This window comes from Lissotriton helveticus, chromosome 9 (assembly GCF_964261635.1).
Source record: "Lissotriton helveticus chromosome 9, aLisHel1.1, whole genome shotgun sequence".
NCBI lineage: Eukaryota > Metazoa > Chordata > Amphibia > Caudata > Salamandridae > Lissotriton > Lissotriton helveticus.
This window is the reverse complement of record NC_136070.1, coordinates 869,963,288-869,990,051: the sequence shown is the minus strand read 5'-3', so window position 1 is coordinate 869,990,051 and position 26,764 is coordinate 869,963,288. Positions and strand designations below refer to the sequence as shown.

Below are 26,764 nucleotides of genomic sequence, written 5' to 3'. Positions count from 1 at the left end.
CATGGCTATCCGTTCCATACACTCTGGTAAGGCATCGGGCCCTAATGGTCTCCGTATAGAACTTTATAAGCTCAGACCGGACCGCCTGGCGCCCTATTTAAGTTTTTGGAGTCCAGAGACAGAGGGACCCTTCCGAGGGACCAGAGGATAGCATCAATAGTTGTGATACATAAAGAGGGTAAGGTTAAGACTAGCTGTGTCTCATATAGGCCTATCTCCCTACTTAACGCGGAACCCAACAATTTTGCCAAAAAATTGGCTAACAGGCTGATAAAGGTCAATACTGATTTGGTCCACCCTGATCAATCAGGCTTTATGCCTCACAGAAACACAGCTCTGAACCTGCGTAGATTGCATGTTGAGGCGTGGCACCCGGCAGGGCTGCCCACTGTCCCCTCTTCTTTTTGCGCTGGCTATAGAGCCTCTGGCGGCATGGATACGCTGGGAGCCCTCGATTAGGGGGCTGAGGTGGTCCCCTGAATGGGAGGATCGCATCTCCCTATATGCGGATGATATTTTGTTGTATTTGGCCTCCCGGCGTAAGTGTCTCATGGTAGTTTGTGATGTCCTTGCCTCTTTTGGACGTAACTCTGGCCTCTCCATTAATTGGAACAAATCAGTTGTATTTGTGTTAAGTGGTGATCCTCCTGTACCTCCTAGGAACTGTCCTATACAGGTCAGTGAAGATGGCTTTAAATATCTCGGGATTTTTGTTTCTCTAGATCCGTCAGTCAGGTATTCTCGTAACCTTCTTCCCCCTCTTGGTCGACTCAGGAATGATATATCCAATTGGAAGAAGCTCCCTCTCTCATTATTAGGCAAAGCGACATTGTTTAAAATGATGGCTCTCCCACGCTTTCTCTACGCCTTACAGAACTCCTTAGATGTGGTGCCCTCGAGCTATTTCCATGAAATTGAGAGATAAGCAGCGAAGTTTGCTTTGGGATGGGAGGCCACGTATTGCATTGCACACGTATTGCATTGCACAAGTTGACTCTTTCATGGTATGATGGTGGCATCGCCCTCCCGTACATTAAGCGATATTACTGGGCGGCCCATTTGGCTGCAATTAATCACTGTATGTATGGGCGGATTGACGATTCCGGCTACGCCATGGACAGGTGGCTGCTTTCCGGTAATAATTATAACAGAGCCCTATATTCTCGGCCTAATAGAATGCACTTGATGGGGCCTACTAAGCATTCGGTACATGTGTGGCATGGGGCAACGGAGTCCATGGGCTGAAAGGATAGATTGACTATGGCCAACCCGCTGTGGGATTCTGAGAGCCTTGGTAAGCTCTGGAAGACGAAAGGCTTTGACAGATGGGAACTTATTGGTATCTCCTCAGTTAAGGATATTTGGGGGAAGGGGGAGATTAAATCATTTGCAGTGATGCAGAAAGAATATAAGCTTGCACCCTCTGAATATTTTCGATACAGGCAGATTTGACACTCTCTCCTGTCATTATTACCTGGTGGTGCTGAACCCTCAGAGCCTTGCCCCCTGGAGTACAGGATACTGGAGGGACACTTGCCTGATAGGACGATCTCTCTTATATATAAGAAATTGATTAACCACAGGACCGACTCTCTTGGGGCACTGAGGGACAAGTGGGTAGGGGACGGACTTGAATTGGACGATGAAGATTGGCAGTCAGCAGTGTCATCGCCTAGAGAAGTTGCGATTCCAGCTCGCCTTCGTCTGGTTCAGTTAAAAATTCTACATTGAATTTACCTGACGGGTCCTAGACTGGTGCATATGGGTCTCTCAGACTTGGGGCTTTGTAAACGGAACTGTGGCTCTGTTGGTACCTTTATGCACTTCATTTGGGAATGTGACTCCGTTGGTGAGTATTGGCGCAGCATTCATGACACAATCAATGAGGTGCTTGGGGTTTCCCTTTCCCCAGAGGAGAGGAGATGCTTGCTTAATGTATGGGAGCCTACTGACTTAAATAACTCACAGACGCAGTGGGTCACCTTGGGCTATATGATTGCCAAATGTGATATCGCGCAGCTGTGGGAAGCGGAGCGGGCCCCCTCGCTTGAAGGATGGGAAAATAATTTAGATTGGTGTATATTTAGGGAAAAGACTACATATGTTGCCAGGGGGCGCCCTCGTAAATGGTCAAAGATCTGGGGACCTTGGAATAGTTACAGGGGAGAAATTTGTACGCCGCCCTTCAAGGTTGTATCAGATGATCCCCCCCCCTCCCCGTGAAGTTCCGACATTTTTCTTGAACTTTGTATATTCTCTCGTCCCAGGTCGTTTGCTCAGCTAGCGTAATTGACCCACTGTAATGTTTTTATGCTGATGTTTGCTTTAATAAAAAGATATATTAAAAAAAAAAAAAGAATATGAAGGTCGTAACACACACCATCTTGTCACTTTTTGGTTTTCATGTGTGTTTTAAGTAGTGCTTCTCTGTTATTACGCGCTTGCTTGGACGCACCCGTAGAAGGCGCTCTGGATATTTTCTCCCCAATAGGTCATTACTTAAATTTTCTGCATGTTTTTTGTATTGGGCCACTTCCGTACAATTTCTGCGCAATCGCAGAAATTGCCCCACTGGGAAATAGGTAAGTAAAGCCTGTGGGTGAAATCTCTGGAAACTCAGGAGCGAGTTGCGTGCCATTGGTTTCTGGAACAGTTCTGTGTAAAACCTTCCATCTTCAGGGTATAGCAAAAGATCTAGATATGAAATACTGGTGGTACTTGCTTCCTCAGTAAATTTCAGATGAACATCGCATGTATTTAACCAGCTAGAAATGGAGTCAAGCGAATCCTGGTCACCTTCCCAGATGATCAGACCATTGTCTATCTAACGACGTTCAAACGTTGACCTTCTGCAAAAAGGGATTAAAGACTGAGTAAATATATTCCATCTCAAACCCATGCATGTATAACTTAGCCATGCTGGGAGCACAGGTACTCCCCATCGAAGTACTTGTGATCTGCCAGTACATATCACCTTCAAAACTGAAGAAATATTCTTTTAATGCCAGTTTTGCACAATGCATTACAAAGGAGTCAGGTGTCTGGTCTTCAAGGTGGTGAGTCTCAAACAACACCCGTACAGTCTCTAGAGTGTCGTCCTGGGGAATGTTTGTATATAACGATTCTACATCGTATGTCACCAAAAGGTTATTCTGAGGATCAAAAGAAACCGATTCCAAAAAGGAAAGGACATGCTTAGTGTCCTGAAAATAGGAGGGCATATTTGCTACCACTGGACGGAGAAAATGATCCACAAACTTAGAGAGCGGTTCCAAAATAGAATCAATGCCTGACACTATGGGCCTGCCAGGTGGCGGTCTGTGCTCTTTGTGGATTTTTGGTAGTATATAGAATGCTGGTACTCCAGGATTTTTTTTTTACCAAAAATTCAGCTTCACTTCTCGTTATCCAATCCGATTCCAATCCCTCTTTAACCAAAGTTTTAATTTGGTGTTGTAACCGTTCTGTAGGATCATGAATAATCCGCTACAAGTATTCCTCCTTAGATTTTAACAGGTAGCGTTCGAGGCTACCATCACAACCAGCACCACTGCACCAGGATACACAGGGGCAGGTAAATCTGAACTGATGGTGGCTCTTTGGACCTTGACCCCTTAAGCACCTTAAGTCAAGGAACGTAATCCTGGGAATCATTTAAGTGTACCTATGCAGTGAATGTTTCTCCCATAGGATGACATCACAGTGTTCAAGGCTCATGCTTCAAATCGGACAGCTTTGTTTTCCTACTGATTTTCCTGTAAAAATCTAGAACGTCTAAAGTACTTACCAGATTCAGACTTTCTTGGTGTCTAAAATTATAATAAAATCCTAGTTATTTTTCTAAATAGGCCTCGAATTTCTTCTTGAGTGTGTCTCATTTATTGGCTCTGTGTACAACAAATGTTCAACACTACCCTCTGATAAGCTTAGGCTGCTCGTCCGCACTACTACAAATACAGCACTTGGAATTATTAATTTAAGCCCCGTAAGCCAATGAGGGTCATCTGGACTTTTTGCATAGTGTACCTCATTTTGGTATAATACATAGAAAGTCAGATTCCTACACCCTCTTGCCCTCATTTTGGTACACTACATAGAAAGCCTGGTTTGTACACCATCCTGCCTGGGTGAGAAGGACTGGACCTGCATGTATTCAACCCAGACTGACTCAAATGCTTCAGATCAGGTTACCCTCCTGATCTTAAGCCCCAGGACATAAGAGTCTTCCAACAACCTTGCACCTGGCTCTGCCATCTATGTGTCTACCCTGCCAAGTGATGGCACCCCAGTGCTGGACACTTGGAAGTGGGCCTAAGGTGCTTGCCAGCCGAACCGATGCATTTTCCCTGCTGATTGGCACATCCCCGAGCAGAACCGAACCATCTCCTCAGCTGATGGTGCATGGCCGCTGCTGCATGGATCAGACCTGTTGCAAAACCTGCATTGCCCAGCAGTCCTCGGCATCAACGCAACGCCCCGACAGCACCACACATCCACAGCCATGTCCTCGCATTTCTTGTCAACGGCAGCCTCAACGCTGGACTCCAGATCGCAGCTCCTCTGAACCGACCCATCGCCAGCAGTGTGCCACTTTCCCAACACTGGCCTTCACATCGCAAGGCATGTCAACAGGATCCTCTACAACAACTGCAGACACCAAGTGGCTAAGACAAGAAAATGCCAACTTTCAAAAAGTGGTACAAAAGGGGGTGGTGATGGACGGAGCATCTGAATCAATCAAACACTCACACCCAGTCAAAAGATCTGGGTTTAATCCATCACCGTTCTTTCAAAAAGTGGCATTTTCAGAATTGTAATTTAAAATCCTACTTCACAATAAGTTAGGATTTTAAATTAGGATTCCAGAGACACCAAACTTGAACCAATCATATCTTCTCATTTGGAAAAAAACACTTATAAAATGTAATAAGGCAATTCCAATATTATCCTGTAGGAGGGATAGGCCTTGCAGGAATACAGTAAGTCATAAGTCAAATGCTTTTTTACAGCGCACAAATCACCGCAAGGTCTCAGGGCGCTTTGCAGTTAAGAACGACAACCATGGCATGAGCTAGTGCTGCAAGGTGGGAGTTATTCCGGAAAGAGCCAGGTTTTTAGGTTTTTTCTGAACAGCTGGTGATTGGTAATTGACAAAAGATGGGGAGGGGGAGTTTATTCCAAAGAAATGGAGCCATATACGAAAAGGACCGGCATCCATTCCGCGCCATCCGTGCATGTGACTGTACATTACAACGCGATCTATTACATTGCGTGCTTTTACAACGCGGTTGTTACAACAACTGCGTTGTTTGTACGCGATGCATTTACTTCGCAAGTTATTAGAACGACTTGCTGTAGGGGGCGCGCTGGACTTAGGAATAGTATTATTTACTATTCCTACTCCAGTTTGCGCAACAGTAGGGAAGGTGTTGGAATTCATTTCCAATACCTCAGCGCCTCCTACAGCAAGTCGTTGTAATTACTTGCGATGTAAATGCATTGCGTTGTAATAGTCTTGTGATGTAATGACAGCGTTGTAAACGCTGTTTCCCGCCTTGCAGTAGTAAAAAACAAATTTAAGAGTTTCACTACCAGGACATGTAAATATGTAAAGCTCATGTCCCGCTTTTTAAATGCACTGCACCCTGCCCTCTGGGCTGTCCGGGGACTACCCTAGGAATGACTTGTATGTATGAAAAAGGAAGGTTTGGGCCTGGCAGAAGGTCTATTTTGCCAGGTCGACATGGCAGGTTAAACTGCACTCACAGGCTCTGCAAAGTCAGGCCTGAGATATGTTGAAAGGGCTACTTAAGTGGGTAGCACAATCAGTGCTGCAGCCTCATTAGTAGTAACTGATTTACAGACTTTGGGCACATGCAGTACACTTAACTAGGGACTTATTAGCAAATTAAATATTAGAATTGGATATGAGTAAATGTTATGATATTTTGGGGGAAAGATCACAACACTTTAGCACTGGTTAGCAGTGGTAAAGAACACAAGAGTCCTAAGGCAAGCAAAAACAGTCACAAAAAAACAGGAGGTCTGAAGGCAAACGGTTAGGGGGACCTTGCACCGCAGCCTCGCTGCATCCCAAGAGTGACGCATGGCTTCTGCTGCGCGGCACAACTTTGACATGGATCCGCGTAATGTTCCGCAACCAGGACTTAAGGTACTTTGTTCAGGGGGCCTAAATGGGTCCCTGTAGTCCGCCAGCGCTTCATCGCAGTCAGCCTGAAGTTGTGACTTTGTTCTGATCCAGCGTGACCAGATATCTTCAATAGCGGGGTGCGTTTTTTTGGCGTTATTTTTCACTATACACATTAAAATCCAATATCTCCGATTCTACTAAATTGATTTTTGGTCTTGTTTTATTTATTAAATTACGCTTTATTTTTCTAACCTGGTGTGGGGTCCTTTTTGCGTGGTGTTATTACTGTTTTACAGTTTGTAGTGTTGCACACATATTTTATCGTCAACAAAATTAAAAGAAAGAGGATTACGAAAATCAGAGGGGCTCGTCTTCCTGTTAATATATATCAAAACAAAAAAAGGACCTTTCTGTTTGCTTGGACTAACTCTCCACAAGGAAAAGAAAACGCTTTATTTTCATATATAACCCTCACCCATCAGGGTTACCCCTAAAAGGCATGCTTCATCCTTGGGTCCATCCCGTTCCGCTGTGGAAGGGGGCGTGCTAAGACCTACAAATGAAGTGGGAGCACTTATAGATATGTACTAAATGATGAAAACATAGTAGTGTTTTTTTTTTTGGGTGGGAGGTAAAAATGAAAAATACCTGCCTAGTAGATAAAGTGGGCTCTAGTCAGTATGATTAAAAACGGGAAAGTAGACAGTGTAGGTGATCAAGTACCTGCCTTTCTATGGGTCTACATGTTTCAAGCGGTACCACATGGCTTTTCTTCAGGAAAAGGATCTTACTCCCTGATATCACTCCATTTATACTGTATAGCTGCACAAACTCTGCATGCTACAGATATATAACATAGTAAGTCAGAAATTCTTTATTTCACTACTCATAAATAGAATAAAAAGCATTTTCTATACAATTTAAACATAGAATGTTAAAAAAGGCACAATATAATACAAGAATGGTATAGAGTGAAAAATACATTACAATGCTGTATTCCTAAAACAAGCACTGAGAATTAGGGCAAAAGGACGGATAATAGCAAAATGCAAAACCAAGTCTGTTCTACATTAAACAAATACAGTTTTTCCCCTAAGGTTTTCGACATTCGTGCTTTACAGCTTTACGGTTGCAGCCTCCTGTTTTTTTATGGCAGACCATAGAAATGAAGTTAAGCAATAACATGTACATTTGTCACTGAACATTTGTAAAAAATATATGGTTGGGCGACATTTTCTAAAATTAGGCCTGCATATAGGCAGAAAATGAATATGCTACTTACCAGTATGCATCTGTTCTTGGCATGTAGGGCTGCTGACATTCATATCTATAGCATAGATCGCCGCCTAGTGTTGGGTCCGGATGATTGCACATTGTGGTCCTGGAAGAGTCTACGAAGTATCACGAGATAGGTGGCTCCTACCCTGGACTACAGTGCGCATGGGCATCGACTCCATCCTCAGATTGTTTTTAGCCATTGTGGCAAAGATGGAGTGTAACAGTGTAAGCGATGGCCATGCTAAGAGTAAATGTAAGAAAGTCTGCAGCCGCCACAGGCGCCGGGGAGGAGGGCGGGCGATATGAATGTCAGCAGCCCTACATGCCAAGAACAGATGCATACTGGTAAGTAGCATATTCAGTTCGAGGCATGTGGGCTGCTGAATTCATATCTATAGCATAGAATACATAGCAGTCCCTCCATTAACGGCGGCCGCCTGTGCCAGCTGCAGAAGGCTGAAAAAGTGTTTTAAGAACAGCCTGTCCTACAGCTGCCTGCTGTTTTGAGTGCACATCTACACAGTAATGTTTAGTAAATGTATGTGGTGTAGACCATGTGGCTGCTCTACAAATATCTTCCAAAGGAATATTACCCAGGAACGCCATGGAGGCCCCCAACTTGCGGGTGGAGTGAGCTCTGGGGGGACCGTTAAAGTGCGCTTAGCCTTGTGGTAGCAAATCTGAATACACTTAACGATCCACCTGGCTATCCCTGCTTTGGAAATGGGGTTGCCTTTGTGCTGGGCTGAAAAGGCAACAAAAAGCTGTTGTGTCTTTCTAAAGTCTTTGGTCCTATCAATGTAGTACATCAACGCTCGTTTGACATCAAGAGTGTGGAGCATTCTTTCGGCTACCGTCTCAGGGTTCTGAAAGAACGCGGGCAGTTCAATGGTCTGATTGACATGAAACTGCGAAACCACTTTAGGAAGAAATTTAGGGTTAGTGCGCAGCACCACCCTGTTGGAGTGAATTTGAATGAATGGCTCTTGTACAGTGAGCGCTTGTAGCTCACTAACACGTCGTAGAGACACAATGGCAATGAGAAAAGCCACTTTCCATGTTAAGAACTGAATCTCACATGAATGTAGAGGCTCAAAAGGTGGGCCCATCAACCTGGTGAGGACCACATTGAGGTTCCATACAGGAGCTGGCGGGGTCCTGGGAGGGATGAACCGCTTCAGCCCTTCTAGGAAGGCTTTAATGGCAGGCACCCTGAAAACAGAGAAATGTTGCCTGTTTTGGAGATAAGCCGCTATGGCGGATAAGTGTATCCGAATGGAAGCATATGCTAGATTGCATTTGTAAAGATGTATAAATAACAGATGATGTTAGGAATGGATGCATCTAGCGGGTTGATGTGATGTTCTGTACAGTAAATGACAAACCGCTTCCATTTTGCTGCATAGCAGGCTCTAGTGGTGGGCTTTCTTGCCTCCCGGATGATGTCCATGCATTCAGGAGGCAAATCAAGGTAGCCAAACTCTAAGACCTCAGGAGCCAGATCGCCAGATTGAGCTGTTGCGGATCTGGATGCTGAATGTCGCCATGGTTCTGCGTCAAGAGCCTGGGTGTGAGTTGCAGCCTTTGATGCGGTACCACGGAGAGTTCTAGAAACGTGGTGTACCATGGTTCGCGTGCCCACGTTGGAGCAACCAGGATGAGTGTCATCGAGTGTTGCTTTAGCTTTCGTGCCACCAGCGGTATGAGAGATGCTGGGGGAAAAGCGTACGCAAATCTGCCTGACCAGTTCATCCATATCGCATTGCCTTGCGACTGGGGGTGCGGGAACCTGGCGGCAAAGCTTTGGCATTTTGCGTTTTCCCTTGTGGCAAACAGGTCTATCTCTGGATGACCCCACTGCTGGAAGTACGGGCGGAGTACTGATGGATGTAACTCCCACTCGTGCATCTGGTGGCTGTACCTGCTGAGCAGATCCGCCATTTGATTGTCCTTGCCCGGGAGGTGTTCCGCCATGAGGAAGATGTTCCTCTGAATGGCCCACTTCCACATGCTCTGAGCCAGATGAGACAACTGTGGAGAGTGTGTACCCCCCTGCTTTTGGATGTAGTACATGGCCGTCATGTTGTCCGTCCGGATCAACACGACCTTGTTGCACAGCTGTACTTTGAAGGACTTCAGTGCCATGAAGATTGCCATCAGTTCTAGATAGTTGATGTGCATCTTCTTTTGCTGCGTCGTCCATAGTCCCTGCACCGTGTAGTGGAGCACATGAGCTCCCCATCCCTGGAGAGATGCGTCCGTCGTCAGGATAATCTGTGGCACAGGCTCTTGGAACGGTTGGCCCTTGCAAAGGTTGTGTGGATTCCACCAATGCAGAGAGTTGTATGCCCGACCGGTCACCAACACTAGGTCGTTCAACTGTCCTTGAGCCTGAGTCCACTGATGTGCCAAGCATTCTTGGAGCGGACGCATATGTAGCCTTGCGTGCGGGACTATGAAGATGCAGGAGGCCATCATGCCTATCAACTGCATGAACACTCTCGCTGGAAGTGAGTGTTGCGGTATGAACTTTTGGATGAGCGACCGGACGTTGTCGATCCTCACTGAATTTGGCTGAGCCGTGGCCGCCAGAGTATCTATCGTCGCGCCCAGATACTGCCGCACATGGGCTGGCTGAAGGTGCGACTTCGGATAGTTCAGTGAGAAGCCCAGACCGTGAAGAAGGTGAATGGTGTGGGACATGTCGTTGGCGCACTGCTGGGCTGACTTCGCCTGAACCAGCCAGTCGTCCAGATACAGGTAGACATGGACGTTCTGTCTCCTGAGGTGCGCAGCCACTGTCGCCAGACATTTTGTGAACACTCTGGGGGCTGTGGTCACTCCGAACGGAAGGACCTTGAATTGATAATGCCGATTCTGAATGGTGAATCGGAGGTATTTCCTGTATGATGGATGGAGTGGAATGTGAAAGTAAGCCTCCTTGAGATCCAAGGTTGCGAGGAAGTCTCCCTGATTGAGCAACGGAAGAACCTGCTGCAGTGTCAGCATGTGGAAGTGTTCTGAGAGAATGTACCGGTTTAGGGGCCTGAGGTCCAGAATAGGTCTGAGGGACCCGTCCTTCTTTGGGATTAAGAAGTACAGGGAATACACCCCTGAGCCTTCTTCCTCCACTGGCACGAGCTCTATTGCGCCCTTTTGCAGCATGACAAGAACCTCCTGCTGCATTAAGTGCAAATGCTCTGTGGACATAGGACGGTGTCTTGGTGGTATGTTGGGTGGAGTGGATGTTAGCTCCAAACAATAACCGAACTGGATAAGTTTCCTGACCCACCTGTCTGTGGTGATGGATTTCCAGACTGGCAGGAACTGCTGGAGTCTCCCCCCGACAGGTGTAGAATGGTCGGGGGCAGTGACAGGGCGTCACTGTTTGTTGGAGGCGGAGGAACGGGAGTTGTTGTTGCCCCTGCCTCTGCCCTTGGTGCTGTTGCCCCGGTAAACTACTCTACTCTGCTTGGTGTAAGAGGATTGCGCCCCACCTTTATTAAATTGTGTTTGCTGGGACATTTGGCCTCTGGTAACAGCCCTATTGCTTGAGCGACGAAAAGAGCTCCCTCGAAACTGTTGGGACTTTAGAGCTCCCATAGACTTAGCAGTCTCGGTATCCTTCTTTATTTTTTCCAGGGTGGTGTCCACCTCAGGACCAAATAATCTGTCAAGGTTTACCGGCTGGTTAAGGATGGTAGTTTGTATTTCCGGCTTAAAGCCGGAGATTCTGAGCCATGCCTGACGTCTCAGCATCACACTGGTATTAATTGCCCTGGCCGCAGTGTCCGCGACGTCCAGTGCACACTTAATGGAAGCGTTGGAGATGAGCTTCCCTTCCTGGATAAGCATCTCCCCAGCCTCTTTATATTGGTCAGGAAGATGCTGCAACAGGGTCTCTAGTGTGTCGTAGTGTGCCCTGTTGTATCTAGCCAAGAGTGCCTGCGTGTTAGAGATACGCCAGATATTGGCCGCCTGAGCTGCAACTCTCTTTCCTGATGCCTCCAGCACTTTTGACTCTTTGTCTGGGGGAGGAGCTTCACCAGTGGTCTGCGAGTTCGCCCTCTTGCGGGCATTAGAAACTACCAGAGAGTCCAATGGCAACTGGCCCTTGATGTAGGCAGGATCGCCAGGTGCCGGTCTGTATTTTTTCTCAATTCTAGGGTTGACTACCCTGGACCGTGTGGGTTCCTTGAAAATGTCCGCAGCATGCTTAAGGACCCCCTTTAGCATGGGAAGAGTCTTTACAGTCTTTTCAGCTGTTGAAAAGGTGTCAAAGAGGAAGTCCACCTCAACAGGGTCAGCATGCATTTCAACGTCGTGGTTCTTAGCCGCCCTCTCAATTAAGGCATTAAATGCCGCAGAATCCTCAGCGGGAGAGGTCTTGACGTTGTACACCTGAGGGTCAAGGGCGGTGTGCTGATCCCCTTGGTCACCTGCCTCTACCCATGAGTCCTGCTGCTCATCAGGCTCTGTGTTGGCAGGAAAGTTGTATTCCTCGTCCTGTACCCCAGCATCCTCTCCATCTGAATAATTGGGTGAGGGTGTTGCAATTCTTGGAGTCTGAGGAACTATTGGTTCGACCAAGACTGGTGAATCAGAAGCAGGCCTTTTGCGCTTTAGAGGAATGGTGTATGACTCCAAAGGCTGCGACGCCGTGATTTTCCTTTTGTAAAGCGTAAGCTTTCCGGTGTCGGCATCGATGAAATGCTCCGACTGCTCCTCCAGCAAGGGTGGTCGATGCTTCAAGCTCCCAGCCGAGTGAGTAGGCTTCGACACCGCAGAGTTCTTGGGCACCGACCGAGGTGCGAAGGCCTCCGGCGCCACCTTCGGCGGCAACATGAAGAGGATTGGCGTCGAAGACATTGGCGTCGGGACAGATTGCTTCGGGGTGGAAGGTGTTTTCGGTTCCGCCGCTGAAGCCTTGTCCCTGATGCGTTTGAGGGAGTCCGAGACCTGCTTCGTAAAGGAAGCGGACGGTTTCGTCGACCCGCCAGCCGACCTCGGCCCACCAGCATGTGAAGCCTCGAGCGTCGCGGACTTGGGCTTCTCCGTCCGAGGCGTAGGAGCATCCTTCTTCGGGGCGCTACGCTCTCTGTCCGTGGCAGCAGCCGTCGACGACGGCGGTTTCGGGTCGACGGCCTGGACTACTGGCTTCGGGACCCCAGCCTTCGGCTCGACGCCCTTGTTTGACTTCAGCTCGACGCCCTTTTTGGACTTCGGTTCGACGACCTTGACCATTTTCGGCACGACGCCTTCGCCCGACTTGACCGGGTCGATGGCTTTCTTCGGCTGCGGTTTCCCTGACACCTGGGAAGACGACGGTGTCGATGGGGGAGCAGACGTCTTTGGTTTCGATGGCGCCTCAACCACTTTTGTTTTTGTCGACACCGATGGTTTCACTTTCGGTTTCGTTTTCGACAATGGCGGCTCAGAGTGTCCGTAGCCGGGCCAGAAGGCGGGGCCGTGGATGCTGGTATAAGGTCTTGGGTAAGGCCGTGTGGCGATCCCTCGACCTGAGCCTTTGTAATTGTTCGAACGGGGCATAGCTCCTCCTCTGAGCTATCTTCCATGGCCCCATAGGCCTTATTGTCGTCTCCTACCTCGTCGACGACTTCTTCTACATCTTGGCCTTCGACATCCGCGTCGTATTCGTATTCGATGTCCACCATTGGAGGTGAAATCTGCATCCGAACCTCGTGTTCGTCCGCTTCTTCATCGTCGAAGATGTCCACCGGTGCCGGGGCCGCCTGCCGGGCCTCCAGGCGCGCCGCGCGCCGAAGCCGAATCGTCTTCTTCGGACGAAACCTGGAACAAGCCATACAGCTGGCTTCATCGTGGTCCGGCGACAGGCACTTGTTGCACACCGGGTGGACGTCAATGTGGGGATACTTCGATCCACACACGGGACAGTTCTTGAACGGGCTACGTTCCATGTCGTGCCGTCGAAGTCTTGCTGCGTCGCCTGGGCCTCGATCACCGTAGAGTCACTCGACTCCCTGGATATCCGACTCGAACTGAGTCGGAAAGAACCGGGCACCGAACGTAAACAATACCGACGGTAGAAAAAAGGCCTTTTGGCCTGGAAAAAGTTTATGCTGATTCCGAACTGGAGATAACGAAATTACATCCGAACCCAATGGCGGAAAAAAACAATCTGAGGATGGAGTCGATGCCCATGCGCACTGTAGTCCAGGGGAGGAGCCACCTATCTCGTGATACTTCGAAGACTCTTCCAGGACAACAATGTGCAATCATCCGGACCCAACACTAGGCGGCGATCTATGCTATAGATATGAATTCAGCAGCCCACATGCCTCGAACATATATCTTTTCCTTTCCTCAATATACAGTTTACAACAAAAATATAAGGTGCAGGTCAGTTTGGTGCCATTGACCATCACATGGGCAGGCAGAGAAGACATCTACAGTCTGTGAGTCAGAGGGATAACCTAACATCAACAGGATATAGTTCATTCGGAACCTTAATAATATGAATCTGTGTTGGAGGTTTGTCACAAAGGTTAGATTGGAAGAAGTATCACTGATTAGTCTTTGGGTCATCTGATAGTGTCTCACCATAGACTTGTTGGGGTTAATCTCCAGCCCATCTTTTCCCATCTTGGCTGAGAGAATTCCTTTAATTTGACTCTAGAAATAGTCGAACAGCTAGAAGGATTCTCAAATAGGTTCTGGAGACCAATAGACTTCAAGGTATACTTAATAAATTGCAACCATGTTATCTTCTGTACTTGGTCAAGTTTTAGGCAGTCTCTCAGGATGTCATGGGTTAGGTTTCCAGTTACCCTTTTCCACACTGAGTGCCATAGCAAGATCAGCGCTACGCAGATGCAATCCGTGATGTAAGGTACGTCCAGCTCAATGTGGCAATTTTAGTTGGAACAACTTCGAGGAACGGCTACCGATCTTTTGAGGAATCTGTCCTCTGTACATTGCAGGGGCGCTATGTCTACCATTCCGCATACACCTGCCCCGTATGTGGCAACAGAGATGGATTTAGCCACATATATATATATATATATAATATAATATACAGCACCTACTAGAGAAAGCAACACGTAAATGCCATCAGGAGGGGAATCTGCTTGTGGTGTGGTTGTTACACTGGTGATAAAAGCCACTTATTCACTTCACTAATCATTATTCGTTCTGGGTGGATTGTGAAGTTTCACTGGCATTGGTATCAGCCAATGAGTCCGTAGACACACTTGGTATGGAAGTTAGAGGCCATACTTGTGGAAGAGGTAGTGGTGTCACCACAGAATGTAGCAGTGGTTTAGGCAGAGCCTTAGGCTGTGGAGGTATACCCTCTGTGAAATGGGATTGGAGGACACCTATTATAGTAGTCCTGCGTCAACCAATGTAAATTGCCAATTATATCAAAATACACTTTAACCATTGGTTGCTGTTGGTAGTGGGGGGGGGGGGGAGGGTCCTCATAATAGTCATGATACTGCCCATCATAATGAATACTTTCATAATCCCAATGATCTTCCTCCTCCTCACAGTAGTATCTGCATCCTTCCTGGTGACGCTCCAGGTGATCTTGCTCTTCACCGTGACACTTCACATTAAACTTCTTTGGGCTTGTGGCTGCTCCAAACGGTCCCTTAACATTTGATTCTCTTTCGGGAGCCAAGAATATAGCCAATAACTGTGAAGAAATCTTTAACGGAGGAAAGTATGCAGGAGCGAAATCCCATTTTCCAGTACTGTGGAGTGTGCATCATGGTATGTCTTTCGATTATGGTGTTGACATTGTCTGTTTGGTTATCAATGCTACTGCTGTGCCTTCTTCGATGGTGAATGCCGGTCTGCTGTTGATGACAGAGCAAGGACAAATGACTGCACCTCTGTAGGTGCCACCAAAAGGGATTACTGTCAACTGTTTTGAGGCACTTATCTCTCTGGTGTGAGCCTTGGAAGAAGACATTTTCAGACTATCCGTTTTCTAGTAGAACTTTCTAGAGGCCTTGGGGAGGGCTCTCCTGAAGTATAAGATTTTGCTCAGATACCATTAGTGAGGTCCCTTCCAGACGGTGCTTCGGGGGTTTCTCCCCTTCATGATATCTGTGAGCTGACTCCTCAGACGATGATAGGTTATCGCACTTGTTCTTTTGAAGCTACCTTAGTAGTCCTCCATCTCAGTCAGTAAGTTTTTGCAGAAAATTTCTTGCACATATTGCTCTATCTAGGTTTGTAGGGAGGAGAGAGGCAATAGTAACAATCAAGGTGTTGTTTATCCACAACCAACCTCCTTTTACCACAAGAAATACATGCCATGAAAAGAGAGGTCTTCGGCATCAGTTAAGACATTCACCCTTTTTTCCCTTCACCCCTGGGAAGGAATCGCAAAGGCACCAGGGAAAGAAGTGGAAATATTTTTTTTAGTTTAAAGTCCAAGAAATAAAGATCTCTGAGCAGATCTCTGTGAGAGACTCCTTTCCACACAAAGTGCGGTAAACATCAGAGGTACTAAGCCCACTGGGGGAAGTGAATGAAGTTCAGTGCACTCACCTCAGCAGCTTAAAATTGGGTCTTTTCCAATAAGGTTATTGCACGACTAAAGTGACTCCGCTTGTGTTTTCAATACATACCTCGGTACTGCTATATAAATGTTACCATGGGACTTCCAAGTGAATGACTGGGAATAAATCAAGCATGTGAATATATGAAAGATCCAATATTGGAAAATATTCATATAGGCCACTCTAAAACGAGTTTTTTTATTTTATTAAGCTTGCCTGTTTATTTTCTTTTCCCTGCACCATGGAAAGGGATCTCTATAGTTCAACATTGTGATTATGTGGACACTTCTGCGAAATTGGCACAAGGAAATGGTCCACATTGACAGAGATTTTCGAGTAATGAACAACACCCAGAAACAATTAGGTGGCCAGGCGGGTGATTTTAATTCATTACTTTTAGAGGTTTGATAAGATTAATGCAGTCTTCCATCGGTTTACTACCAAGGTCACATTTGTCCTGATGAAGACCCTGTATGAATGTTTGAAAGGGGTCAAAAAAGTTGACATTTTTTTTTTTGTTTCATCCTCATCGATCATTGTCGGACTGTTGAAATCCGAATATTAATAGTCGAATTCGGATGATGATCTATTGTATGCGGGTGTGACCCTCTTTGTATATATATTGTATTGTCAGTTGCTAGTTTGTTAACTGTCCCAGTAGCAACTCCCTGCTCGGATCGTTCAAGATGCTCCAAGGAGCTTAAGAACTTTAAGATGGCCTTAAAGAGAATCCCCATAATAGATCTTGGGTGGCCAGTTGCCATAAGAATTATAAGAGGGCTCTTAAGGAGCGGGAGGTCCCTATTACAAAAACAAGCCTGGGATGAGCTGACACAAGCAAGTGAATTAAAAGATAGTATCCGTTTCGGGAAGGTCATCAATAGTCCTTGTTTTTCTGACCTGGACAAGCCGGATTTATGTCACCATATCGGTCCTGATCAATGGAAGGCTCATTTCCAGAAGGTCTATAACACTGGTGAAGGAGAGCGAGGTACTAATGAATTAGAGCCCCACCCATGTGAAGCGCCTATTCATTTTATTTCTTGAGGAAGTTAGGATGGGCATTGAGGAACTGTCCCAGAATAAGGCCCCAGGTCCAGATGGGATCCCCCCGGATTTGTATCTGAACAACAAAGATGTTTGGGCCCCGGTCTTGACCAGGGTATTAAATGCTGCAGTGTCACCAACCATGCCTCCTACATGGTCCACAGCTATTATTGTCCCAATCTTTAAGTAGGGAGACTGGGATAATCCTCATTGTTAGCGCCCCATATCCCTAAACGACTCTACTGCTAAGGTTTTGGACCGGGTTCTATTGAATAGGCTTTCTGAGTTGGCAGATAAAAATCAAATCATTTGGAGGTCCAATATGGCTTCGGTATAGGTAAATCAACAGTAGAACAAGGTTTGAACCTTTATCTTTTGATATCTAAATATACGATCGCCAAAGCGGGCCCTCTATACTTCGGTTTTATGGATCTTACTGCAGCGTTAAACAGAGTGAATCGCAACAAAGTGTGGCTGGTACTAGATGAGCTAGGAGTTCAGCAAGCAATAATAAATGTTTTAATGACTCTTTATGCCCTTACAACAGCAGCAGTTAGATTTACCCAAGAGGGGGGACTCAATGTTAATTTTAAATGTTCTAGAGGGGTGCGTCAAGGGTGTATCCTTGACCCTTTCTTATTTACTTTATAGATCAATGGACTAGAATCTGCTCTGATATCCCTCTAAGCCAATACTCCGAGAATAGGCAGTAGGTCAGTGGCAGTTCTGCTGTATGCAGATGACACTGTGCTTATAGCACATATTCCCAGGGCGCTGCAAGTTCTAATAGATGGGTTTGTTTCTTTTATGAACCGGTTGGATTTGTCCCCTAATTTTACCAAATCATTTGTGATGAAGATAGGTTCCCGAAGGAGTACATTAAAAATCTTTTAGCCTAGCCAAGGTCCCAGCTTTTACATATTTTAGGGCATCATTACGATGGCGGGCCGTAACGGCATGCGGGACCATCCACAAGAGGTGCAGCGGACCTGCAATTAGGATGCCACCACCACCACCGTGGCGGTGGCATCCCCCATTCCCAGCATTGTGGCGGGCGGTGCTCAAAGCACCGCCCGCCACAATGCTGGGACGGCACGTTGTGCATTTGCATCCACAAGGTGACAGGCACCGCCCACCATTCTAATGGAGCCCTTGGTGTATCATTTGATGCCAAACTAAGTTGGAACAATCTGAAGAAGGAGAAGCTAAGGGACTTGAAAAAGTCCTTGGGAGCCATTGCAAATTATGCACATAGATTGGGCACACGGTCCCCTGGGGTGATTTTAAAATTATATCGGTCCTTTTGCATCTCCAAGGTCCTGTACGGGAGTGAGATTTGGTGGTACATGGTAGCCGACAAATTACAGACGGCACAAAATAAATGTCTAAGACGGATCTTGAAAGTCCCACAGGGAAACCCTGCTTACTCTGTACATGAGGAACTTGGGACCAAGTATATTTCTGATTTAGTTGCAATTAAGCCTTTGTTGTGTTGGGTGAATGTCTGGTCTAATGAGGAGGCATCTTTTAATCGAGCAGTAATTTTGGATTGCCTCTCACTGGACAGCGTTTTTAAAATCCCTTGGCTAAGATACGTCAAGGAAACTTTCCTGGCCTTGGGACGATCGGGCATTTTTACAAAATATGACAGTGAAGTGGCAGGACAAAAAATGTATTAAAGACTTGTTTTTTTTTTAAAAGCCACAGCAGAGGGTGAGGGCATGGAGCTCAGTAAACCCATAGTAAGAGCATATGCTCTAGTCAAATCAGGGCAGGGCATGGAGACTACTCACTATTTTAACTAGAGCCCATGATAGATTTTTAATTACTCGTTTTAGATTACATTTGTTCCATCACCTAGTGGCCTCTCCTTCAGGCTTTGTTTTACGAGTTAAGGATAGAGGACCCTGTGGCTGCTACAGTAGGTATCCACTGGACATTTTACATTTTGTATTTTTATGTAAACCATTTACTCATCCTAGGCGATTGTATCTTAAACCATATTTAAAAGAATTGGGATTCAGGCATGCCCTTATTGCACTTGAAACATATGCAGAATGTTCGCACACTGTTTGTTGTTACAAATTTTGTAAGAGCAGTATTAAGATCAAGACACTTGAAATATTATTGAAATAGGTAGGGGCCCCTGTGATTTTGTACAGTGATGAAATATTGTTTTAATGGATTTGCTTTTGAAATTTGAATCTATTGTATCTTTTATGGCTGTGAATAAGGCCGAATAAAGATTATTATTTTTTGTATATACGGTAAATATTGTCTACACTTAAATGTGTTATATGCTTTTGGTCACTTTTCTTCAAATGGTCTGTGCAGTCACTTGGTGCACCTACTTCATTTAAACTATTCCGGGCAATCTTAGATATGCTAAATACAGAATAAGATTTGAATCACGAGATAAATTCATGGTGATGTGATTTATTACATATGTAGAAACCTTCTGTTTTTGCCAACTGTGTCATTGTAACAGGTTTAACTGAGATCTGAATTAATCCTAGGGGAACAGTTTCCTTCAATGGCTTAATCTAACAATCAGGAACACAGAAGTAGCACATTTTCAAAAACTGCTATTAATGTATGTTATGTAGAACTGTCCTGCCTTTTCTATTGAAACACGTAATTTCACATTATGACACAAATTACATCTCTTTATTCGGATTAAACTCATTCAAAGCTTGAAAGATAAGTTCATAACAGGGTATGTCCAAACTTCAAGATTTATTTATTTGAGTGATCGGTCTTTTAAAAACAAAAACCATTACACCAATGACATTTATAACAGTACTAGTGCACACTTATATAAACATGTAAAATCATTAGTAGAATTTTTACACGATTGATCTAAAACATACTACTATACATCAATTATTTAAAATTTCGTTTAAAATGGAGATTTAGGAGTTCTTGTCTTTATGACAGTCTATTGCGATCTCCACGGAGTTTCAGACAATTTCCTTTAAATACACATTTAAAAGTTTCACCCCCCTGCATACTAGAGGGATTGAGGCCTCAAGCCAGGTGATTACGGCTTCCCTGCACGTTCGTATGTTCATACTATTCAGTAGTGCTTTGCAAACTTGATTTGACATCTTAAGTACATTTTACTGGTAAATGAAACCACCAATGATTTCACTAGTATATTGTAGGCTCAGGAAGTTAGGTATCTATTGAGGAAAACACAAAGCCTTTCTGCTGCAAACTTACGTCAGTTCTTTTCCTTGAGTTAATATTTATCTTGCTGTCTTCTAGAATCTGAAATGGGCCTTCTCCTGTCTTCAGCAATTGCATTTGTCTTGGAACACAGGTGCTTGCCAACCTTCAGATACAAACAAAGCAGAATCAGTCGAGCACCACATAACCACTGAAATGGTAAGTAAATGAAATGTTAATCACATTTAGTAACATTCTTTCTGTTGGACAGTCTAACTGCACATTCTGCATCTTTTGATTCTTCACAATTTGAATTTTGCAAGGTACCAGACTGGATTGAGATTTCTTTTCACAGCAATTGCAATTGCTCCTGCATGACGACTCATTATGCGAGCAGTTTCCACAGTGACCTCGCTCTGCAACCGGAAGTGCCTGCTTGGAGCCATCTATAGGTGCCACTCCTGCATAATATGAAATTAGTTACTTACCTGTAACTCCAGTTCTGCAAAGTGAGTACCTTTCATATATTCACATCCTTGAATCATTCTCCATTGTCAGGCTGGGAATCCCAAGTAATTAAAAAACACAGTAACAGTGTTAAAATGGTCATACACCAAGAAGAGTCTTTATTTGGTAGTACATACAACTCATTTGACCCAACCTAACATGAGCCAATGTGGAGGAAGTGCTGAATGCTCCTATGCCTCCTGGAGCCCACCATAGCTCAGATTTCATAGCACAAGTGTGAAGGGTACTTATGATAGAAGTGAGCCTCGACAGAAACCAATGCTGAAGAACAAGATTTACAGGTAAGTATCAATTCTTTTTCTCCAGCATTGGGTCTTTCATCGATTCACAAGCTCGAATAAGAATAGTAAGCATTACACACTGTGGGAAAGGGCACCTTTTTGCAAGGTTACCCCCCACTGTTTACTTGACATCTGAGGCACCCTGACTTGATGTGCCCTGGGTCTCTACAAATCAGGTTTCCAGGGCCTGTGTTCTTTCCCAAAACTGTACCTTTGTACCCAAAATTGGTACACCACTGGCCACAGGAAAGCCCCTTGTAAAAGGTACCAAGGGTAATAAGGGTACTGTGATCTGGGAAGGGATCTAAGGGCTGCAGCAACACTCCACCTAACATCACAAAGACCTAGAAATATTGATGAAATGCAATAACTATGCAACTCCAAACAACACCGTAAGTACTTTCTACTACTCTGCAGCTGACGAACAACCTGCTTACTGACATATGCAACTCTAACCGTAGTCTACCCTACCTTCTACCTGTAACTACAAGATGGGACACACTTAATGTAGTCTTTATGTTAGTTATCCCAGTATCAATATGATATACTCAATGTTACAATATCAATTCATTTACTATCTCATTACCTCCTTCCCTCATCATCAACAGGACAGGAGCATCATGTATGAAAGGCCCCATGGAGCTTCCTGAAAAGTGATAGCATGAATACAGGCTACACCAACATGGTTAAAAACCATGAACACTAACCAGACAGGCCACAAATTATTTGCTAACTTAGGACCCTAACATAGTCAACCCTGCAGTTCCCAAATAGTAACTGACACCCTATAATGACAAAAAGGATGACAATAACAAAGTCCATCTTGGCAAATCTCTTCAATTGACCTCTCATAGTAGCAGTGTAAAGGAGAACTGTAAAGCAGTCGATCAACATATATCTCAGACTTACCTTCATTCTTAATCAACAACTGTTACCTCTTGAGAGTCCTATATCTAGTGTAGACGAGTTGCTGAAAGAGCCAGCATAGGAGACTAGCATCAAGAACATAAAATATAAAACTACCAACACAATAAGGTGACCTTCAGAGCTGCCAGCAAAACTCACATTAAAAAAACTTCAGTATATCTCTAACACTTCTTCATCCATCCCAGCGCTAACCACTGAATAAGATAACACGATAACTGCACACCTGTGGTCCGGACGCACAACAAGGAAACATTTCACACATGAGCTCAGAGCAAGCAACACAGTTCCAACCACGCACTCACAGTGCATACTACCCTTGTGGCTAAGCCCTTCAGAGCTCTTTTATAGTAAACGCTATACAAATATTATAATGCAACACAATATAATTTGTCTACAAGGCATCAGTTTACATGCCAAATCTCACAACGGATCTGCTTGTGCTTTAGTTTTTTAGGTCAAGCCATACCCCTTGCTTGGCTCTCTATGGATTTGTTTGCTTACCACCTCTTGTCTCAAAGCATGACACTCACTGTCTCATAGTATCACTTCCTTAAATGCATTAAGGATGATCGCTGCACTAGTTAAGTGGCTGAACATATGCGACAAGGGACATAGGTTTGATTTCTGTTAGTGAAATGCACATGTATTCTAAACCATTAATTCCAGTCACTGGAATTAGTTTGTTTTACATTTTCATGCATCTCATAAAACAACCTGAGGAATATTAGTGAAAATGTTAAAACAAAATACCAGGGTCTTGTTTCCAATTCATGAACAGAATGCATTTTTGCGTAGCTGCCCAAAGTTGGCATGCAAGAGGTAATACCCAGATACTGTGTCACCTGTGCCACCTCTTCTTTTTCAATCAGCAGTATTAACAGTGGATGAGTGATCCAGTAGGATTGCATGATTCTACAGTTCAAAAACCTCAGACAGATCTAGCAAAATAAGCAGGGAAGCTGAGTATAATCGATGTAGAGGAGAGCATTATTCCAGAGACTTAGTAGTGCAGCAATGTTCCCATGAAGAGGCCTGACCCCAGACTGAATGAAGGACAGGATTATATCTGAACAAGAAAGATTGTGAGTGCAGAATTGTGTTTTTTCAGATATTTGACATGAACAGGAAAAATATGTAGTGGTGGTAAGAATGTCCTTCTTTAGTGGGGGTCTAACAAGGCACATTTTGAAAGACTTTGAGACACTTCTCCCAAAACTGATAGTCTAATAAGACGACGGAACGCTGGTATAAATAGGAAGGCATACTATGCAAGCTGCCAAGCAGGCATAGGATCCATTGGGGATCTTGTGGGCTTGACAGCAAGTAAAGAGGCAACAACCTGATCTTGGGAGATAAGAGTGAAGCAAAGATAAGTCGCAGAAACACCATGGGGGACACAAGAACTGTCCCTGGTTATTTACCAATCATAACTAGTTAAAATCGTAGAGATTTTTCCTAGGGCTAGATTCCTTATATTGCTGGGAAAACTCTGGAAGGTGAGGCTGTGACATTGTGGTGAGTGCGTTCAAGAGAGACGAAGAGAATAGTGTAAAAAGTAATGACAAGAGTGCTGACCGCCCTGCGTCATAATCAAATGGTGCAAATTGGCTTTTTTGTGTTGTAAGAACAGATTTTTTTTATATGCCCTGCTTAGTGCACAAAATTCGAAATTCAAACAGAGATCTTTTGCAATCATTTGTTGTTTCAGGCTTTTGAACTCCCGTGTAAATCAAGCAGATTCATACAAATGGATTCTTGGTTTTACGAGTGATTGGTCCATAAAGGATTTCATGTTGTTTGTGAAAATGTGTATACCTAACATTTTTAATCTCCAGTGCACTTAGGAGAGTACGTGCTCCTGTTTTCTTTGATTAAGGGGAGTGAGGTTTTGTGCAGAAACAGGTTACGTGTGGCAAGCTGGTCCCTTTAATGTGAAGTAAAGAAAGAAGTGATCGCCCAAATATACTGGATGATACCCAAATGTACTCACTGGAGCGTTTTTCCTAAAAATCTGATCAAGTGCATGACCCTATACCATTCGTGGGAGCATGTGGAGGTGGAAAAACCAAGCTCCAATAGCCCCAAGAATGTTCTGTAAGGAGGCGGGGGTCAGAAACCTGGTCAAGCTGCACAATACAGAGGGGTAGCGGACAGCTTTGGGAACCAAGCGATTAAGCAATGTGCCAATGTTTCAGCAAGGGATAGGATAAGAATTCACAGTTAACACCTACACATTCCTGACCATGACAAGAGATAGACTGAAATAATGTATGAGCAGTATGCATGCTCTAAAAAGCATACAAACTCCTCTACCAATGACACCACCATGATGACAGTGCAAAACAGAGTAGTCTAGAGGAAATACGACAAAGTAAGATGGCATCACTCCCCCGAGACAGTCACGCTTCTGTCAGGAAAAAAAAATACCAGGTTGTGCAGGTCAAAAAGATGTTGTAGGCAGATAAAGTGTTAAACAGGTGGTTTGGCAAGGAATAAGATGAGCTTCAGTGAAGTGGGAGGAGGACTCTTGGGGTTCACCATGTTGAATACTGTGTTCTTGCAGAAAGAAAAATAGGTTATCGCTAAGAGTAATTATTGTGAAGGTCTAACAATGACATGGTGCCCAGCTCATAAGCATTTCAAAGCATTCATGTTAACATGATTATGAAGCATACACTGAACAGCCACAGTTCATTGTGAATAGGAAAACTCAGACTGCACCAATCAGAACCTTGCAGCAAGCCAAAGCCGACTGCTGCACGGCCAGCATCGTCTGCCTGAAGAAGAGGTGAAATACCATTGAAAGGCACAAACAATGCAACTCTTGATACTAGGTGATGCTGTTAACAAGTAGAAGCGTATGTTGCAGTTAAGAGAGCAGGACTAAACCCTCAGAGGGGTTTCTCCTTCTCAGGCTTCAATTTCTAAACATGTGTCCGCTGCAAATTGTCTCTGGACACATACTCCTTAATCATGTCAGAGAGATTCTCCTGATGCTGTGCTCACTGGAACTTCAAGCCCCAATGCAAAATCCACATATATCAGTGGACATGTGTCACAAGCAGGATGCAGGGGACCATGAGGCCCAGTAGCCTCAGAGGCAGTCTCAGCTAAAGCGGTTCTTAGGGGGTCACTTCTGGCAGAAGCACTATGTCAAGGCATTAGTCTTTATTCCACAGAGGGCAGGCTAAGTTTCAGGAGCTTGGCTGCCCTTCTCGCCACCATTGCAAAGGACACTCCCTCCTATGTAGCCCTGGTAGGGGGAGAAAGCATGCTAGGGTCTAGAGAAGTATCCAGTCCACTAGCTTCGACCAAGTCCTAACACCAGTCAATGTTGGAGTCGAAAAGCTGGTATTTTTCAAGGTCCTGCGACCCCCGCCCACTCCTCCCCTAGTCCTAGCCCACAGGAATGGGACTCAGACTGTGGCCTGGAAGGTATAGCTCCAGTCAGCACAGGAGACCGTTTCGGGCACCCCTCTACTCCGTGTCAGAGCCGGGGATCCGAATGGGGTGGGTGCCTCCGGCATCATGTCTGGCGTTGCGGAATGTCGAGTTGTTACGACCGGTCCGGATCCATATGTGGATCCAAGGCGTCCGACCGGTGCCGGAGCCGCCGTTGTGGAACTAGTCAGGCCCATCGCAAACTCACAGGGCCCGTAGGCTCAAATACGGGGCACATGGCCTCATAAACCTTCTGGAGTTGAGCAGGAGTCGTTCTGGCTCCCAGAAACTCGGGAAAGCGCAGAGCCGACCTAGTCACTGGCTCAACTCTGGAGCCAAGCCTTGATAGTCAATGCTTCCTCATCCCATCGGCCGACGAGCAAAGTGAAGTCAAAGACCGCTTCAACTTTTTACTTTTATTTTTGTGGGGCTTACCAGAGCGGCCCAATAACTTGGAATGAGACGAGGATTGTGGACTCCACAACCAATCCTGCGACCTTCCTCTAAATAAGGATCGAGACTATTGCTGCATTTTTCGTCAGGCAGCATGGAACTTTAGGGACCACTCCCTCAAAGCCTAGGGGAGCATGGTCCGGCAAGCGATGCAGATCTTCTTTGCGTCGTGGTCGCACTCTAGGCACCAGAGGCAAACAAGGTGTGTGTCTGTCACCAACATCTGTCGATGACAGGAGCTGCAGGGCTTGAAGCCAATCTTCCTAGTGGACATCCCTGCCACCCCAGGAGAAGAACTCTCAAAAAACGTCAACAAAACATTTTAAAAACTCAGTCAAAAAGTGACTGATGAAATAGGTCTCTCCAGTTCTGCACCGTCTGGCGCAAAAAGAAAAGAACAGATATCAGTACGCCGGGATGACGCCTAAATAGGCACCACACACATCACTTTGAGCGCAGATTATGCCACACCGAGCTGATCGCCGCCACCTACTGGTGCACATGGTTACTGCTCACAAAAAAAGAAATTCCGGATCCAGTTTGACGCCTGGGGATAATTCCAAGGTACGGAATCTACGGCTAGAAGTCTCTATTCAGTTATTAACCTATATGGATTTTCAGGTCTAGTTTGACAGAGCAACTGTCACCTGACCTTTTAGCCTACACCAATATTATTCTACATTTCTTTGCTTCCACACAAATGCACATCCATTCCCATGCTATCTGGTTGAATTACGTCACATTATCATACTTAATTATTTGAAAGCCAGATGTACTGGAATTGCCAACTCTTGTTAGTCATTACATGAGCACTGGCAGGCAGCTATGGCTGTCTTTACAGAAGACCTAAGCCACTTTAAGGTAAATTCGCACCTGAGGCAGTTCTTGCACTGTCTGACTTTAGCACGGTTTTCACACCTGGGAAGGGATTTACAATT

General features: G+C 45.3%; 1 protein-coding gene across 1 annotated transcript in view; it reads right to left on the bottom strand.

The window, feature by feature from the left end:
* LOC144781934 (WD repeat-containing protein 62-like) overlaps nt 1–26,764 on the bottom strand; it is a 636,677-nt gene that overhangs the window by 109,937 nt on the left and 499,976 nt on the right. The window contains exon 27 of the mRNA XM_078661021.1: nt 20,251–20,362. Coding sequence (XP_078517147.1) covers nt 20,251–20,362 — 112 coding nt within the window. The remainder of the gene's footprint in view (nt 1–20,250; nt 20,363–26,764) is intronic.